General features: G+C 39.7%; 1 protein-coding gene across 2 annotated transcripts in view; it reads left to right on the top strand.

The window, feature by feature from the left end:
• LOC127422339 (putative lipid scramblase CLPTM1) overlaps nucleotides 1-12,502 on the top strand; it is a 49,232-nt gene extending 36,730 nt beyond the window's left edge. For both annotated transcript variants that reach the window (XM_051665793.1, XM_051665792.1), the window contains exons 4-14: nucleotides 351-509; nucleotides 713-830; nucleotides 1,510-1,595; nucleotides 3,104-3,224; nucleotides 3,320-3,564; nucleotides 5,002-5,095; nucleotides 5,194-5,384; nucleotides 5,473-5,568; nucleotides 5,675-5,810; nucleotides 9,642-9,809; nucleotides 10,312-12,502. In XM_051665793.1, coding sequence (XP_051521753.1) covers nucleotides 351-509; nucleotides 713-830; nucleotides 1,510-1,595; nucleotides 3,104-3,224; nucleotides 3,320-3,564; nucleotides 5,002-5,095; nucleotides 5,194-5,384; nucleotides 5,473-5,568; nucleotides 5,675-5,810; nucleotides 9,642-9,809; nucleotides 10,312-10,490 — 1,593 coding nt within the window. In that variant the 3' untranslated portion in view covers nucleotides 10,491-12,502. The remainder of the gene's footprint in view (nucleotides 1-350; nucleotides 510-712; nucleotides 831-1,509; nucleotides 1,596-3,103; nucleotides 3,225-3,319; nucleotides 3,565-5,001; nucleotides 5,096-5,193; nucleotides 5,385-5,472; nucleotides 5,569-5,674; nucleotides 5,811-9,641; nucleotides 9,810-10,311) is intronic.
• The last annotated feature ends 5,677 nt before the right edge of the window (nucleotides 12,503-18,179 follow it).

The raw sequence follows: 18,179 nt of genomic DNA, 5'->3' as shown, positions 1-18,179 counted from the left end.
CTAACACTTTTATCTTACATATACAGTTCACACAAATCAAAATATTACATTTACATTTATGCATTTGGCAGACACTTTTATCCAAAGCGACTTACAGTGCCCTGATTACAGGGACAATCCCCCTGGTGCAACCTGGAGTTAAGTGCCTTGCTCAAGGACACAATGGTGGTGGCTGTGGGGATTGAACCAACAACCTTCCGCTTACCAGTTCAGTGCTTTAGTCCACTACACCACCACCACTCGTATTCTAAACAGGATATCTAACCATATGAGCAAACCCTAGTGTTGGTGCCTGCTAGTTTGTAATAGTACTGATAACATGAATTTCCCCTTTGCCTGTCTGTTCACAGGATTTATATATATATATCTCTGAGAATGAGATATTTACAGATTTCAACGACACAGAAGCCCTTTTCTGGTTCCAGCCAGATCTGGTGTATGGCGACTGGACCACAGGAGACTCGGGGGATGGCTGCTTTGAGCATTACAAAGAGCTGAACCTCTCTGAGGTGGGACTTGAATGCTTTTTGCAAAATAATGGGTATGCACATTAGCTGGGCTAAAGATCTGAAACACAGATGTTACACAAATAGTCCTGATTGGTTTTAAAGAACCGTATTGTTTGGGGCATGGTGTGTGTGTGTTTTCAGTGATAATCTAATCCATGTGTTGAGTGACTACTGCTAACCCCTTCTCTTTCTCTGTGAAACAGAGTGTGAAGCAGAACGGTTCTATATATATCCACATTTACTTCACCAAGAGTGGTTTCCACCCAGACCCCAAACGCAAGGGACAGTACCGCAGGCTATCCACTGTTTATGCCACTCGAAGTGAGTTTGCCTTCATGTTGGTCATGTTGCATTCTCTTACCTCTCTGACACTCATGTTTTTGTTTGTCACATGTTTGGGTGGTCAGAAGGCCTGTAATAACACATTTTAAAGGCATGGGTGAACCCACACAAAAGACTTGAGCCTGTTCTTAAGGCCGATTTATACATCTGCGTCAAACATGCATCGTAGTCGACACATAGCTATAGTGGTTATGGCATGGCCTACGCAGTGGCCTGATGTGCACTTCTCCAAAAAAGTTACTACGATTTGCGTTGACGCGGACCGCGGCCGTCTGAGGTATCCGAGGTAGCATTGCATTTTCCCCAAATGATTTTAAGAACTATTCAGCATATCACTATTTTATTTGGACTCCAGAGCATCAGTGCAATGCAGGCAACATGTATGATAAATAATATGTAAATCTTAACATGTTCACATACTTTGATCTCATTTTTAATGACACAATAATTTAATAAATACTTTCAAATCCATAAAATACATTGCTTACATTGCTTTTGCTTATAAAATGTATTATTGCAATTTGGCTGTGTACTCGCGCAACGACTCGCCAACACAGAACTATAAATACAAAACAATGCGACGGTCACTAAGCGAAGCCTACGGCATGGGTTTGATGCAGAAGTATAAAATAGCCTTTACTCTCTTCCTCCTCAACAGTGCTTAACAAGTACAAGCGGAGAAAGTTCCTCAAGACCAAGAACTTATTGACAGGAGAGACTGAAGCCGATCCAGAAATGATCAAGGTAAGTTTTGATCAAGTTGAATACATAAAGCATGAGAAACAACTTGATAGGTCAGCACAGCATGTAATCTAGACACTAAAGGAAGCTCTGAACGAGCATTTAACGGAAAGAAATGCATAAACTAAAGGGCGTGGAAGTAGCTGGGTCAGTTTGAAATCAGGCAGGAATACAGTGAATTGGATTTCTGAAAGCCCAACTTGGACCCACCTTTTTGAAATTTCCATCTGTCAATAGATTAATTTGTTTTGCGGCAAAGTTGAAATAATATAAAATTTTGGTCGTAGGATAGAGCATCACATTAACATCATCACATTTGTTTTTTCCTCAATTTGCATCTTTCCTAGTGAAATCAATGGATATGCAGCATTAACTCTAGTGCTGTAGTTTTAAAACTGGAGAATGTTGATAAAATCGGCAAGTAAAAGTAAACGATAAATACAATAAAAATGGATTGTAAAGATGAAAGTGAATAATACCAAATATTTTCAGCTTTATAGACCATCCTGTTTCTGCCTTTTGTAGATGTGGTATAGCAAGGGAAAAACAATCCAGGAGTTGGAGGAATCAAACTTTTTTAGGAACTGCAGCATAATACATGGTTTAATTCGTATTGTAAGGATGATAATCTGGTGCTCGCTGATGATGTAAGAGACGTAAGCAAATCAAATGACATATAGCCTTAACTGTCGACTAAAAACATTTCTTGTGAGTGTGACTCGTGTCTTACGACTTTTACCTTCCTGGAAGACTAAAGGCCTATTCACACCTGTACAGTAGGGGGCGCTGTTCTACAAACATTTATTCTGGTATACTGCATGGGTCTTTAAGCATTCAGCTGTCAGTGCATGCGATTAATATATTTAACGCAGTTAAGGCAGTTATTTATCTAATTTGCCATAACTGTTTCATTATGTTCTTTCCATGTTTTTGGATGCATTTTGAGGGATATAGAATGTGTTTTTTTGTGCGAGTAATACAAGAGCGCTGTTGCATTCGTTGCATGTCTTCTGTCTTCATATTTATGCATGCATTTTGCTACAAGTATATTCCAAACAAACTCTTGAACCCAGCTTCTCTTTTTTTTTTTTTTTTTTTTTTTAATGCCTGGATAATTTAACACATGCTACAGTGATATAAATACACAGGGAATAATGTACATAAAGCAAAGCATAAAATATGATGCATGACAAAAAACAAAAAAAAAAGACACAGCTTCATGTTATTTAATTATTGCATATTTGTATTGAATTCAGGGTTTCTTGTGCATGGTGAGAAAAAGAGTATCATTACAGGAATACTTTGTGTTATTGCACTCCAGGGTTTCTGTTAGCTGGTAATTATTGGTTTTTGACTGTTAAAACGTCCCAATGTCTGGCAGTGTTTCGTAAAAGGCCGTCATCTCATAAATGTTGTCAGGTCTTACTAAGACTTTGAAAACCCCTTCTCTAGAGTGTAGATGCCCTGTTGCAAGAAGCTTCTGAAGTTATGGTTTATTTGTGTGTTCCTAGCGGGCAGAGAGTCACGGGCCTGTGGAGATCATATCTCATTGGCACCCCAACCTCACCATCAACATAGTGGATGATCACACAGCTTGGGTGAAAGGCTCTGTCCCCCCTCCCCTGGACCAGCGTAAGTCCCTGACCGTACTGAACACATTTTCAAAAAGCAGCCCATCTAAATCAAGTGATAATTTGACTTGGTTAACCTACCTCTGTTTCTCTCAGATGTGACGTTTGATGCAGTGAGTGGAGACTACTACCCTATTGTGTATTTCAATGACTACTGGAACCTGCAGAAGGACTACTACCCCATAAATGACACCTTACAGAATCTGCCTCTGCGACTCAACTACTGTCCCCTCTCATTGTGGCGCTGGCAGCTTTATGCCGCTCAGAGCACTCGCTCACCCTGGAATTTCCTGGGAGACGACACTTATGAGCAGTCAGATGAGGACCAGGATTCTGTTAAGGTCTGCATCGGAATGGAACATCTCCAATTTATAGCTTTGATAAATCAGTTTATAAAGATGATTACTAGATTTACCGATTAATCTGTGCCAATAGTTGCTTTTTAAAACTATTGGCAAAAATCATGCAGATAGTTGCTGATTGTTGTTGTTTTTGTTTGTTTTTATTCCTACAGTATAACAGTAGCCTCTAGCAGTGAAATAAAAAAAATCACTGACACCTTGTGGGGATTCGTTATATCTAAATCTTTTATCACTGATAATATTCATCCATATTTTTATCCTCACTTCAATGCAGATTTTGTTATTTTGATTAGATAAATCAAGTGTTCTAAATTGAAGCGAGAGTGTAACAGGTCCTGCTCCAAACGGGATTTGAAACGGGATCTCCGGCATGGGAGGCGGGCACGCTAATGAGGAGGCTAAAGGCTACAGCCTCTAGCATCAGTCGCTAGTGCGCCTCTTGAGGCCAGGGGAGTGAGGTTTACACACTGTACAGCTACCTACCAGCTGGCTACAGTTACACTCACCCCCCTAAACCTCACTCCCATCTGGGTCATGCTACCACTGTAACCGGTCCTGCTCGACCCGCTCCGAACAGGACTCAAACCGGCATCTCCGGCATGGGAGGCGAGCGCGCTAACTAGGAGGCTAAAGGCTATCAGTCGCTAGTGCGCCTCTTGAGGCCAGAGGAGTGAGGTATACATACTGCACAGCTGGCTCCCATGACAAGAGCATGCAGAGGAAAATGTGATTATATAGAAACGTGCCCTGCAGCACATACATCAAGCCTCCAACTTTCTTGTGAATATTAATTAAAAAAAAAAAATCACCTGGTGATTATATAAAATCCTCAATCTGGTAAATATAGACTATAAAAGCAGTTACTTAAATATGGAGCATTTTAACTGAGCCAATTCTCTGTCATTACAATAGACTGAATCTGGAATTTAGTTAATTTTGGACTCTTGTAGCCATGGTCTGTGCCTGTCGTAGTATGGAAAGACTAAAAATTTTAACATTCTGTAAATCTATTTTAAAAACTATCTGCCTATTCCGACCACCTTAGTTATCAGTATCGGCCAAATCCACTATCAGTTGACCTCTAATGATTACAGTGAGGTGGAAATTCTGGCCGATACAGATTACAAGATAATCTGTTTTCATGTTATAGTCAATAATACACTCGGTGGCCATTACAAATCTATTCTGTTGCGATAGTAAACAAAACAACAACCTGCTTCCATTATCGGCTGATGCTGATGATTAAAATGAATTGCGAATATTGACCTATACTGATATGGTCACCAATATATCATGCATCCGTAACGAATGTATGGAGGCTTTCTGAGCATTCTTGCAGAATAACATTACCATAAATCAGTCTTGATGTGTTGGTATGCTTGATCAGTGGGTTAATTTCATTGTTTCTCTCAACAGGTAGCTTTACTTGAGACCAATCCATATCTCCTTGGCCTGACAATCGTTGTTTCCATCGTCCACAGCATTTTTGAGTTCTTGGCCTTCAAGAATGGTAAATAATAAAATACTTGTTTTTTGTTTTGTTTAGAAATTTAAGATTGTTCTGTGGCTGTTCCTCCCATTTCACCATCTCTGCTTTTCTATCTGCAGATATCCAGTTCTGGAACAGTCGTCAATCTCTTGAGGGGCTCTCCGTGCGCTCCATCATATTTGGGGTGTTCCAGTCTCTGGTGGTGCTGTTGTATATCCTGGACAATGAGACCAACTTTGTCGTGCAGGTCAGCGTATTTATCGGACTGCTCATCGACTTCTGGAAGATTACCAAAGTTATGGACGTCAGGGTGAGAGATGCTGGCTAGCATTTTTAATGACATCTGTCAGTTACTGTAAATGGCTGGTGTGATTTTTAACTGTTTTTTCCTTTCCTAGTTGGACAGAGAGAACAGGATTGCTGGAATTTTCCCACGGTTGATATTCAAAGACAAGTCCACATATGTGGAGTCTTCAACCAAAATCTATGATGATGTAAGTAGACTTTCATGTGCTGGTTAGTACATGCAGTTTATTGAAAAGTTGTCACTAGTTGAAAATCCCCATACTTTTAAGTGACTAATCTCTGTCTATTTTCCAGATGGCCTTTAAGTATCTGTCCTGGCTGTTGTACCCTCTCTTTGGGTGCTATGCAGTTTATAGCTTATTATATGTGGAGCACAAAGGCTGGTACTCATGGGTACTCGGTATGCTTTATGGGTTCTTGTTAACCTTTGGTAAGTGTTGGTTTGCTTCATATTTTTAATTTATCATGGCTGCATTCGATTGCATTGCTAATATTTGCAAAAATGCTTATCAACTTCAAATTGGAAACGTTGACCAGAAATGCTTGAGAAAATGTAAGGGGGAATTCCATTTTTCACCCTTGGGGAAAGCCCTTTAAAGGATTTTCTACAGTACACATAAACACTAAGGAGAGCAATGTCCACAAGTACATGCTGTGTCATGTGTGAAATCTAGTTGTTAGACTAAAGGGCATGGATGCATGTCGACACATTAATACTTGATGGATTTTTCAGAACTTTTTTTTTGTTTTGACATTTCTCTGTTTCAGGTTGTTGCCATTTATATGGGGTCATGAGGTTCAGAGTTACAATTCCCTTGAAAAACGCTAATAGTACTTTGGTATAATGGTTGTTCACCCAAAATTAGGTATGATTTTGAGAATGAGTACCGAAACTTCCTTTTCGGTACACTCACTGATACTGATTCCTTTTTTTTTTCCAAAAGTTTATTTACATTTTTTTTATTAAAATGGTGTCTAAATTGGGGCCTGGGTAGCTCAGCAAGTAAAGACGCTGACTACCACCCCTGGAGTCGCAAGTTCGAATCCAGGGCGTGCTGAGTGACTCCAGCCAGGTCACCTAAGCAACCAAATTGGCCCGGTTAGGGAGAGTAGAGTCACATGGGGTAACCTCCTCATGGTCACTATAATGTGGTTCTCGATCTCGGTGGGGCGCATGGTGAGATGTGTGTGGATGCCGCAGAGAATAGCATGAAGCCTCCACACGCGCTATGTCTCCGTGGCAACATGCTCAGCAAGCCACGTGATAAGATGCGTGGATTGACGGTCTCAGACACGGAGGCAACTGAGATTCATCCTCCGCCACCCAGATTGAGGCGGGTCACTACGCCACCACGAGGACTTAGAGCACATTGGGAATTGGGCATTCCAAATTGGGGAGAAAAGGGGAGAGAGAAAAAAAAAAAGGTGTTTAAATAAATTAAAACGTAAATCAAATGAAAACAGAAAATTTATTTTCAACAAGTGTATTTTATTTTTCAAATCAAATTAAGTGCTTTTATACAGAACCATCGCGCAATCCAAAATACAGCATTGGAGTTATTTTTGTCAAAAAAACGTGCTGTACAACAGAGCATCGCAGATGTGCGATATTGCTTGACTATAATTCATTATTTTAATTAATATAATTATTATTAGTAGTAGTAATGATATTATTACAGTGAATATTACATAACTATACAGTAGTGATATTTCTGTCATACTTTTTTCCATTTAAATGGAGCTTTTACTTTGGCAGAAGCTTTCATTTTGGAGTTAAGTCCTTTCCGTTTCTTTTTGTTTTTGATGGTAGCTTCTCACCTCCAGAAAAGCAGGTCATTATGTGAACCAATGTTATTATTAAACCGCAAAATGCTGCCATTTAATTAAATATGTAGTCTGTATGTGCTTTGCTTACTACTCATGATGGTGTTTTCCGTGTATGAGTCAATGAGCTCTAAAGCAGCTGGTGTTGGTACACATTCACTTTGAAGTACGCAGCACACCGATAAGCCAAAACATTGACCACCTGCCCAATATGCTGTTGGTCCTCCGCGTGCTACCAAAACAGTGCCGACTCGCTGAACCATGGACTCTACAAGACACCTGAAGGTGTCCTGTGGTATTTGGCACCAAGACATTAGCAGCAGATCCTGTTGTGGGGTGGAGCTGCCGTGGATCGGACCTGTTGGTCCAGCACATCCTACAGATGCTCAATCGGATTGAGATCTGGGGAATTTTGAGGCCGGGGCAACACCTTGAAATCTTCATGTTCCTCAAACAATTCCCGAACAATGTGTGTAGTGTGGCAGGACGCATTATCCTGCTGAAAAAGGCCACTGCCTTCAGGGAATACCGTTGCCATGAAGGGGTGTTCCTGGTCTGCAACGACGTTTAGGTACGTGGCACATGTCAAATTGACATCCACATGAATGGCCGGACCCAGTGTTTCCCAGCAGAACATTGGCCAGAGCATCACACTCCCTCCACCGGCTTGTCGTCTTCCCACAGTGCATCCTGGTGCCATCACTTCCCCAGGTAAATGGCGCATAGGTACACGCCGTCCACGTGATTTAAAAGAAAACAGAACTCATCGGACCAGGCGATCTTCTTCCACTGCTCCAAGGTCCAGTTCCAACGTTCGCATGCCCATTGTAGGCACTTTTGACAGAGGACAGGGGTCATCATGGGCACTCTGACCAGTCTGCAGCTACGCAGCCCCATACGCAGCAGTGTGTGATGCACTTTGTGTTGTGACACATTTCTCCCGTAACATCATTAAAATGTTCTGTGACTTGTGCCACAGTAGACCTTCTGTTGGTTCAGACCAGATGAGTCTTTGTTGCCCTCGTGAATCGATGAGCCTTGGGCACCCAACATCCTGTAGCTGGTTTGTGGTTTGTCCCTCCTAGGACTACTGTCGGTAGGTACTCGCCACTGCTGACTGGGAGCACCCCACAAGCCTTGCTGTTTCAGAGATGCTCCGACTCAGTCGTCTTGCCATAACAATTTGGCCCATGTCAAAGTCGCTCAGGTCTTTACTCCTGCCCATTTCTTCTGCATTCAACACATTGACTACGAGAATTGATTGTTCGCTTACAATCTAATCTACCCAGACCTTGACATGTGGCCTTGTTAGGAGATGATCAACGTTATTTGCTTCACCTGTGAGTGGTCATAATGTTTTGGCTCATCAGTGTGTATTTATCTCATTAAATCGCAGCCTTTGCAGTTAAATAATCTCACTAGGACATTACGTGATTTTAATTTGTGCGCTGAATGTTTATGGAAGGACATTCAGATGTCAGATGGTATTGGTTTTCAGTATCTGAGCATTTTTTACAAGTACATAAGTGTGGTATCTGACCCAATTCCGATACCAGTATTGGGACATCCCTACCCAAAATGTAAATTTTTGTCATCATTACTCTTTGTTTTTCCAAATCTGAACTTTAAATTACTTAAGCAAAACATTTCCTTCAGTAAATATGTTTGTGAGCTACACCTCCTGGTAGCTCAAAGTTTGCTGTGAGCAGAAAGCAAATAATTTTTCCAAGTAGTGTGTACTACCTTTTATTTGTTCTATAAAGCAAATGTTAGACATCTTACAGAAAGAAAACTTCAGTATCTTTTTCTGCTGGATCCCAGGTCATATTGGACTGTCGGGCAATGAGAAAGCAGACATCTCGGCCAAAGAAGCCCTTACTCTAGTAATCACAGTGTGTAGTATTCCACCCACGGACCTAAAACCCTTACTAAACTTGTATCTCTAACAGGTGGCAGATGGAATGGGACAAATGTAAAAACAACAAGCTTTATGAAGTAAATCCTAGTATAACCAATAATCTTTTCTTTAACTTTAAAAATAGACATGATCAAATTGTATATACTAGGTGTCGAATAGGTCATTCAAGACATGGGTTTTTATTAAAAGGTGAAGAACCTCCATGTCTTCCCTGTCAGACAATACTGGCTATTAAACACATTTTATTGGATTGCGCTGTTTTTAATACTATTAGACAAAGGTTTTATTCAGAAACAAGTTTAACAGATACCTAAAAATATTTGAGTTTCTGTCTAACATAAATCTAAAATTCCTTATTTGATTTTTATGTTTTTTTTTATATTTAATCTGTTCTCGCCATGTGGATAGCCTTGTTGCTGACATGGTGCTAAAAATAAATAAATGAAGCAAATGTTCTACTTGGAAAATACTATGTGGTCTGGCATGTTTTAAATTGTACATGTATCATATTTCCTAAAGGTTTCATCACCATGACACCACAGCTCTTCATCAACTACAAGATGAAGTCAGTAGCCCATCTTCCCTGGAGGATGCTCACCTACAAGGCCCTGAATACCTTTATAGATGACTTGTTTGCCTTCGTCATCAAGATGCCAATGATGTACAGAATAGGTTGTCTCAGAGATGGTGTGTTTCCCTACTTTTCTCTCAAAATAGTGATTACATTTATTTAACATTCTGGTTGTCATCTATCTCGTGAATTTGGAATGCCTGCTTTGAATTATAGGAGCGAAATAGATGCTGTTCAATGTTACATTGAGTACTTAAAGTCTGTACTTTATACAGATCGTGCAAGGCAACACTGTATAAATATTCCTCAAACATTCCTATTTTTTCTAAACCCCAACCCTAAATTCAGACCGAACCACTTGGCATACGTTCAAACTTCATATAACATTTTAGCCATTGACTTAAGTGATAGTGGTCTGCATTCAAAATGTTACCAACAATGGTGATATCTTAATATTTGCATTCTGAACCACCATCTGTTTGGTTTGACAAGGTTTTGATTACCTATAAATGTATTTTGCTGCCTTGGAAGCACTAGTATTTCTTTCAGGAAGTTTAGTTGTACATTTAGCTGTAACTGTTTATTTTCTGAGATGATGTTTTGGTCTTCTCTCCATAGATGTGGTGTTCTTCATCTATCTGTACCAGCGCTGGATTTACAGAGTGGATCCCAACCGTGTCAATGAGTTTGGGACCAGCGGAGTTGACCGAAACAGGGACAGCTCAGCCCAGCCAGCAATTGACGACACAGTCGCTGCCATCACAGATAAATCAGAGGGGGAGAAGAAGAATGATTAACCCCTTTTTAAACCCCACCATTACCCTCCAGTCTTGTGAAGGTGTATTCAAGCATCTTCAAGGCTGAGTTCATGTTTAATTGTCAGGGAAGGAACTGGATTAATGGTATTACGTTGAAGACTGCAGAAAAAAAAGTTCCTCTGTATGCGATCCATGGGAAAAAAAATAATTCTATTTAATGTAGACTAATTTTTTTCAATCTCCCACATTTTTGCAGTCAAAGTGAAGTAAAATGTGATGTACTGTATTGTATATTTTGGGGTTGGTAACACTAATAATTTGAAGGTTTAGGTGGTCCGTAATTAATCTTATTGGCTGGAGTGAATAGAGCAATTGCAGTACATATATATATAATTTTTTTATAAAGTACAAGAGAAAGGAAAAGAGGCCAAATGGAGCCTCACTGTTCTGATTCTGTGTACTAAGTTTATTTTCATTCCATGTGTGACGGGGTACCAGGAAACCGTTGTGTAGTGTAGGACGGAAGAGGCCTGGAAAGACTAGCCATTCTGTTCCACGTTTTTAAAACAATTGATGTTTCAGATTTGAAAAGAAAAAAATAACAGCCTTGTAGGTATTAATATATGATTATATATTAATATTACTAATAACTATGATCGTGATTTTTCTCGTTTCTAAGCCCCTGAGTTTTCTTTTGTATCCCAGCTTGTAAAACTGAAATTGTGCTAACGTCAACCTGTCTAGCAATAGCTCAATTGCCAGTCCTCTTACTGAGAACTTGTTTCATTACATTCACACTCCAAAGCTGGACCACCGTGTGTCACGTGTCCAATTCAGCTCGAGACATAGCACAGTCCAAGAATGCTTGAGACGAAATGCCTGGTTTGTCCTTTTTTTGGTGCCGTAATTCTGAATTGATTGGGCTTTTATTTTGGTACAGTCAAAATTTGATCACTCATGTTTATAGTAAAGCATAAGTGCAGTTTAAAGCAGAGTCTGTTAAGAGTTGTGTCTTTGTCATTTTGGATATCTGCTTTTGACAGACTCACACAGGAAAAAAAAACAACATATCAAATAAAAATGATCATGCAAAGATTTCAAAAAGTAAAAACTTCAAATTAAGAAAAAGTGTTAAACGTGTGAAATGCGTATCTTGCCCTAGGGTTTAGCATGGATCTCTTTTGCCAGTGCAGAAAGTTCAGGCACTGAATCTTTTGTTCATATTTAAATATTTACAGTCTACATTTACATTTGAGCAATGTGACTGAGCAGAAGAAAAGCTCTGCATTATCTTCTAGAAGCACATTTCATTAGTACAGTGGCATTGTTTGAGAACCATTGCCTTTATTTCAATTTGTCTGAGACAGACTGAATTATTTAGCTATTTTGCATGTTTTACAATGGTGCAATATGAACATGGGTTATAAAAAGATAAAACTATGAGCAATGGGGAAACAAGTTATTTTCTATGCATACACGGACAATTTGGAGCCTCAGATATATAGAAGATTACTTTGCACTGTTATCCATTATCAACAGATTTCAACTCTATGCAAAACTTGGTAGAGCTACATATATAAAGATACATATTCAGGAATTAATCTAAGTTTATTCTTAAATTCTCCGGTGTGTTCAGCCTTTTCACCAGCTGTATCATATAATCCGAAAATAACTTAATCATAATAAACCACTACAACACTGTAAATGCTACTATCTGTAGCATAATAAATCGTGTGACGAACTAAGTGTTTGGTAAAGCTTTACAATAAGGTTCCATTAGTTAACATGAACTAACAATGAACAATACTTTACAGCATTTATTAGTCTTGTTTAATGTTAATTTCAACAAAGTTGTCATTCACCCAAAAATTAGTTCTCTCATCATTTACTCACCCTCATGACATCCCTGATGTGTATGACATTTCTTTCTTCTGCTGAATGCAAATGATGATTTTTAGAAGAATATCTCAGCTCTGTAGGTCCATGCAAGTGAATGGTGACCAGACATTTGAAGTAGAGACTAAAAATAAAATGGTTTTTCATTTCGGTTCGTTCTGAGCAAACACGATTTTTTCATTCTGGTTCAAAGGTTCCACAGCATCCTTTCCGAATGGTTACTGGTTAGAATAAAATAAAAAAAAATGGTTAATAACTTTCTTTTTACATTGACAGTACTTGCCGCTAAGAGGTGTGTGATCTCACAAGAGAAACAAGCAACCTGGTCTGGAAAAACAAGCCACAAAATAAGCCACTTTCCTCACCAAAATATTTTTTTTAATCAATTAGATTATTTCCAGTGTGGTGGATTTGTCAGCATAGAAATCATAAGCTTAGTTAATTAACAATTTAGTATCATTTTTTTACAGAGCTGCTTCTGAGTCAAAACCAAGCAGCATCAAATTAGTATTAATGCATCATATCTGACAATAATTCAGTGAAGACCTGGAAACAACTGAGAAAACTACTTTTTACCTCTAATAATGTTTTCCTTGTATATAAATTAGCCATGCATGTATATGTAATAATACATAGTTGTTAAAAAGGTCTTCATTCAGAGAATATGACATCCATAATGGACAATTAGGCAAATAAATGTGTGATGCAGCAGTTTCCTTCAGGTTCAAAGCACGTTTAATTTTTTCAGGCAATATTAAGTGGTGTAGTTCCAAAAATATACTGTGATAAAACCTTTGGCCTTTAGTTTCAGTTTAATGAAAAAATTATCAGAACAAAATTAACCAGTTATAACCGGTTACCAGCATTTAAAAATAACGTTTTCACTCCGGAACAATTGAAAATCACTTTGTTCCGGTTTTCGGTTACGTTCTGCTAAAAAATTTGATTTGAAACCAAGTCAAATCAATCTCTGAAATTTTTCACAAATCCAGTTGTGTTAAACTGATGTTTTTCCATCATAATTATGTTTCAAGAATGTGACTTCTCAAATCCTGTAACACTGATTTTTCAGGTAAACTGTTGACTCAAGAACTCAACCAAGGATTAAGAGACAAAAACTGATCTGTGGAAAAATGCACAAATCAGTATGGTCTAATTAAGCCTAGTGTGACCCATCTAGATGGTCATTTTGGAGAATTATAATGTTTATTGGTTTTATGGCTTATTTAATTCATATTTCACAATGCCAATATGCATGAAGCCATGACAGTGAGTCAAATAGATCTGTGAAAGTTTTCACAAATCCAGTTTTGTGAGAAACTAGTGTTTTTCCTTCATAATTATCACGTGTTTCAAGAATGTGACCTTTCAATGCTTATAATACTAATTTTTCAGGTAAACTGATGACCCAACAACTAAAATAAATAAATGCGTTAAATGACAAAAAAAAAAAGATCTGTGAAAAAATTCACAAATCAGACTGGTAAAGATGAGAGTGGTTTCAGTCTTCTAGGTGTTCAACTTTTGGAGCTATTTGCATTAGAAAATGAAGAGTCGTAAAATGTAAATGACCGATTGCGGAGCGGAGGATGATGTCATCTGAATTCACAAATCATGAAGAATCACATGCAACATTATTTACTTGTCTACGGCAGCGCACAGCGGATTTAAAGCCAATCGAAGTCTGAATTTCAAACTATCTTTACCGCGGTCAAAAACTGGCTCGAAGCCAGATTGTTTTTAACGCACCTCACTTTCTTTACAGCAACTGTCTCGCCCAAATACTTGCCTTTGATCACCATACCGAATCCACCGCAGCCGATGGGCTCCAGAGCAGTTCTCGGGCGCTTTTAGCGTTCATCATGGTAACCCTGGACGCAAAGAGCCCAACACCTGTTTTTGGCTCGGCGAGGGAGAGTTCACACGATCATTTTATATGTGTCTGTCATATGACCATCATCGACGGAAATATCAGGGGATCTAATTTGAATATTCTATATTAAACTGTGTGACCTTCTGACATGTATTTAATCATGTGCCGGTATGAATTAGATATCTACAATCCAATTCCTGATATCAACAATTGAATTAAAACTAGTAAAATGCTAATTTTTATATCTGTAAATTCATTTCAACATGTAAGATTTGGTATTTAATATATCTGGAAATGGATTTCAGATATCGATAAATTGAAGAGTATTACAAATATATCTTAAAAGGCTTTCTTACTAGTTACAATAACATTATACAGTAGATATCGGAAGTTAACTTTGCCACTTGTGCAAATCAAATTACAGATATTATGTAAGATAATTTGTAAATCAGTAATCAATATGAGGAATGGAAATTTGCACTAGTAACAATTAAATTATTATTATAAAAAATACAAAGTACGAAGTAGCAACATGGCAAATATGTGTTTGAAATTATAATAAGAAATTAGCGATATCTGTAATTGCATTTTGAACAGAATGCTTGGTTGCTTAGAAAACCTGGCTGGAGTCACTCAGCATGCCCTGGATTCGAACTCGCGACTCCAGGGGTGGTAGTCAGCGTCAATACTCGCTGAGCTACCCAGACCCCTAGAAATTCACGTATTTATAACATTTTTATCTTTACTTAATTTGCATGAACACTGATGAGCAAAAACATTATGACCACATGCCTAATATGATGTTGGTCCATTGCATGTCATCAAAACAGTACTGACCCGCTGAGGCATGTACTCTACAAGACCCCTGAAGGTGTCCTGTGGTATCTGGCACCAAGACATTAGCAGCAGATCCTTCAAGTCCTGTAAGTTGCGAGGTGGAGCCGCTGTGGATCGGACTTGTTGGTCCAGCACATCCCACAGATGCTCAATCGGATTGAGATCTTGGGAATTTGGAGGCCAGGGCAACACCTTGAACTCTTCATCATGTTCCTCAAACCATTCCCCAACAATGTGTGTAGTGTGGCAGGATGCATTATCCTGCTGAAAGAGGCCATTGCCATCAGGAAATACCATTGCCATGAAGGGGTGTACCTGGTCTGCAATGATGTTTAGGTAGGTGGCACTTGTAAAATTGACATCCACATGAATGGCCGGACCCAGGTTTTCCCAGCAGAACATTGTCCAGAGCATCACACTCCCACCAACAGCTTGTCGTCTTCCCGCAGTGCATCCTAGTGCCATCACTTCCCCAGATAAACGGTGCACACGTACATGGCCATCCACGTGATGTAAAAGAAAACGGGACTCATCGGACCAGACGGGAAAGCTTTCGTTGCCCTCGAGCATACTGAATATGCACATGGTGACGGTAGTTCCGGACAGGGTGGAGCTTGGGCCGGAGGTGACTCTCAAACCAAATTCATTCACCCCGGTCCCGTGTGGAAACCACCTCTCGCTGTCGCAGCTCACAGACGTGGCCAAGCTGCAAGCGGAATTTGCAGACGTCTTCTCGCCTCTCCCCGGTCGTACGAACCTCATAGAACACCATATTGAGACCACCCCAGGGGTGGTGGTTCGTAGCCGCCCTTATCGCCTTCCTGAACACAAGAAAAGGGTTGTTCAGGAAGAATTGGTGGCAATGCTCGAGATGGGCATAATAGAAAAGTCTCACAGCGATTGGGCCAGCCCGGTGGTTCCGGTAACTAAGAGTGACGGGATGGTCCGGTTCTGTGTAGACTATCGCAAAGTGAACACGGTGTCCAAATTTGACGCATACCCAATGCCTCAGATTGATGAATTGCTCGATTGTTTGGGCGCAGCTCAATTTTAGGGTTATTGGCAGATCCCTTTAACTCCAGTCTCCAGTGAAAAAACTGCTTTTTCCACACCATTCGGCTTACACCAATTCGTGACTCTTCCGTTCGGTTTGTTTGGGCCCCGGCCACGTTTCAGGGTCTCATGGACAAAATTCTCAGACCACATACAGCATATTTAGATGATATTATTATTTATAGTAATGACTGGTGGCAGCACATGCAACATCTGAGAGATGTCCTGAGGTCACTGCGACGGGTGGGACTCACGGCCAACCCGAAGAAGTGCACAAGACCAAAAAGGAGGTAAGACAGTTTCTGGGGCTGGCTACTATCGAAGGTTTGTGCCTTGTTACTCTGACGTCACCAACCCATTGACTGATCTTACTAGAAAGGGGGCCCTCGATCCGGTCCAGTGGATGGAGTCGTGCCAACAGGCTCTCCTAAAAGTCAGCGCTTTGTGGGGAGCCGCTTTTACATGCTCCTAATTTCTCTCTCCCCTTTATTTTGCAGATGGATGCATCCGACAGGGGGCTGGGGGTAGTGCTCTCGCAGGAGATGGGTGGGGGTGTAATGGCTGGTGCTGTTCATAAATCACAAGCTCTCCTTGAGGGAGACGAAGTACAGCACCATCGAAAAGGAGTGTCTTGCGATCAAGGGGGCAGTCCTCACCCTCTGCTCGGATCACGCCCCACTCCAATGGCTCCACCACATGAAAGATACCAGCGCGCGGATCACCTGTTGGTACCTGGCACTTCAGCCATTTAAATTTGAGGTGATCCACAGACTGAGGGCGCAAATAGCTGTGGCGGACTTTCTCTCCAGAAATGGGGGGGGGGGGGAGTTGGCGGGCCGGATGTTGCCCCGGCCTAAGTCGGGTGGTGGGGGCATGGTGGTGTATCTGCGGGAGAGGGAGAGCGGTAAGGCTCGTCACCTGGGCTGTCATTATCTCTAACACCTGTGTCTTGTTATAGTGATGGCGGAGGGAGACCTAAAAAAGGCAGAAGGACGCAACAGTATGGAGAGAGAGAAACAAGAGAGAGATTGTTCCTGCATCTGTGACAGTTATGACTCGTTTTTGTGTTTACTGTGTTTGTGGCCACTAAGTGTCCTTTTTGTTTAAGTTTTGTATGAGTGATGCTGAAGAGTAATAAAATACTCACGTTGACAGTTCGCTGCCTCCTGACTCCTCCATTGCTCAGTTTACAAACTTGTTACAGTAGCATTCTCACTAGTAGCCTAGTAATTTAATTGCTGATAGGTCTGTCAAGAATTAGCATTTTAACTAGTGAAAATTGAATTATAGATTTTTATAATTCACATCCTGCACATGATTAAATGACAAAAATACTCTTGCAAAAGGCGGTATTTTGACTTGGGTATAAATAAATCATCGATTAAAACAAGAATACTGAATATGCACATGTATCTGCATGTGAAAGGTTAATTAACCAGATTTGTACAATTTTATAAGTGGTGTTATTTGGAATTTACTCTTAACCCTTTGCTGTACACTCCGAGCTACTACTTGTAAGAAAAGTGTTATATCATAATAATAATAGGATAAATCGGGGCTAAAGTCCCCCCGGGGTAAAAGGCAATTTTGATTTTATTTTCTCACAAAACACTTAACAGCAACAAAAACTACCACAGTCCTTTCCTAAACACCTGTTTGTTACTATACACTGCAAAATATTCCTGATCATAGTTTTATTTTGAGGTAATTTGATCTAATATTAAAAAAAAATTTTAATGTTGGAAATGTATGTAACTAATGAGAATCCAAGAAACTGTCACATTTATTCTGAGACAAAATACTTATTTATCATTTTTAGTTTTATTCAAGGTGATTAAAAGTTTTATAATAATTGCCCAATAAGTGAAAAGGTAAAAAAAGCCCCCTGTTGCAAGGGTTAAAGGCCCCCATTAAAAATATATATATTTCTTAAGTGGGGCAAACAGATTTGTAATGAAAAATGTTTAAGTGGGCTCACACTGACTGATCCAATCACAGTGGAGATCCATTTGTTAACATAATACTTCAGATGTTATGAAATGTCAAATGTGATTGAAATGAACAGAAAA

This window comes from Myxocyprinus asiaticus, chromosome 31 (assembly GCF_019703515.2).
Source record: "Myxocyprinus asiaticus isolate MX2 ecotype Aquarium Trade chromosome 31, UBuf_Myxa_2, whole genome shotgun sequence".
In the NCBI taxonomy this organism is placed as follows: domain Eukaryota; kingdom Metazoa; phylum Chordata; class Actinopteri; order Cypriniformes; family Catostomidae; genus Myxocyprinus; species Myxocyprinus asiaticus.
The sequence above is the reverse complement of the archived record's forward strand: the minus strand, read 5'-3'. Positions and strand labels throughout refer to the sequence as shown.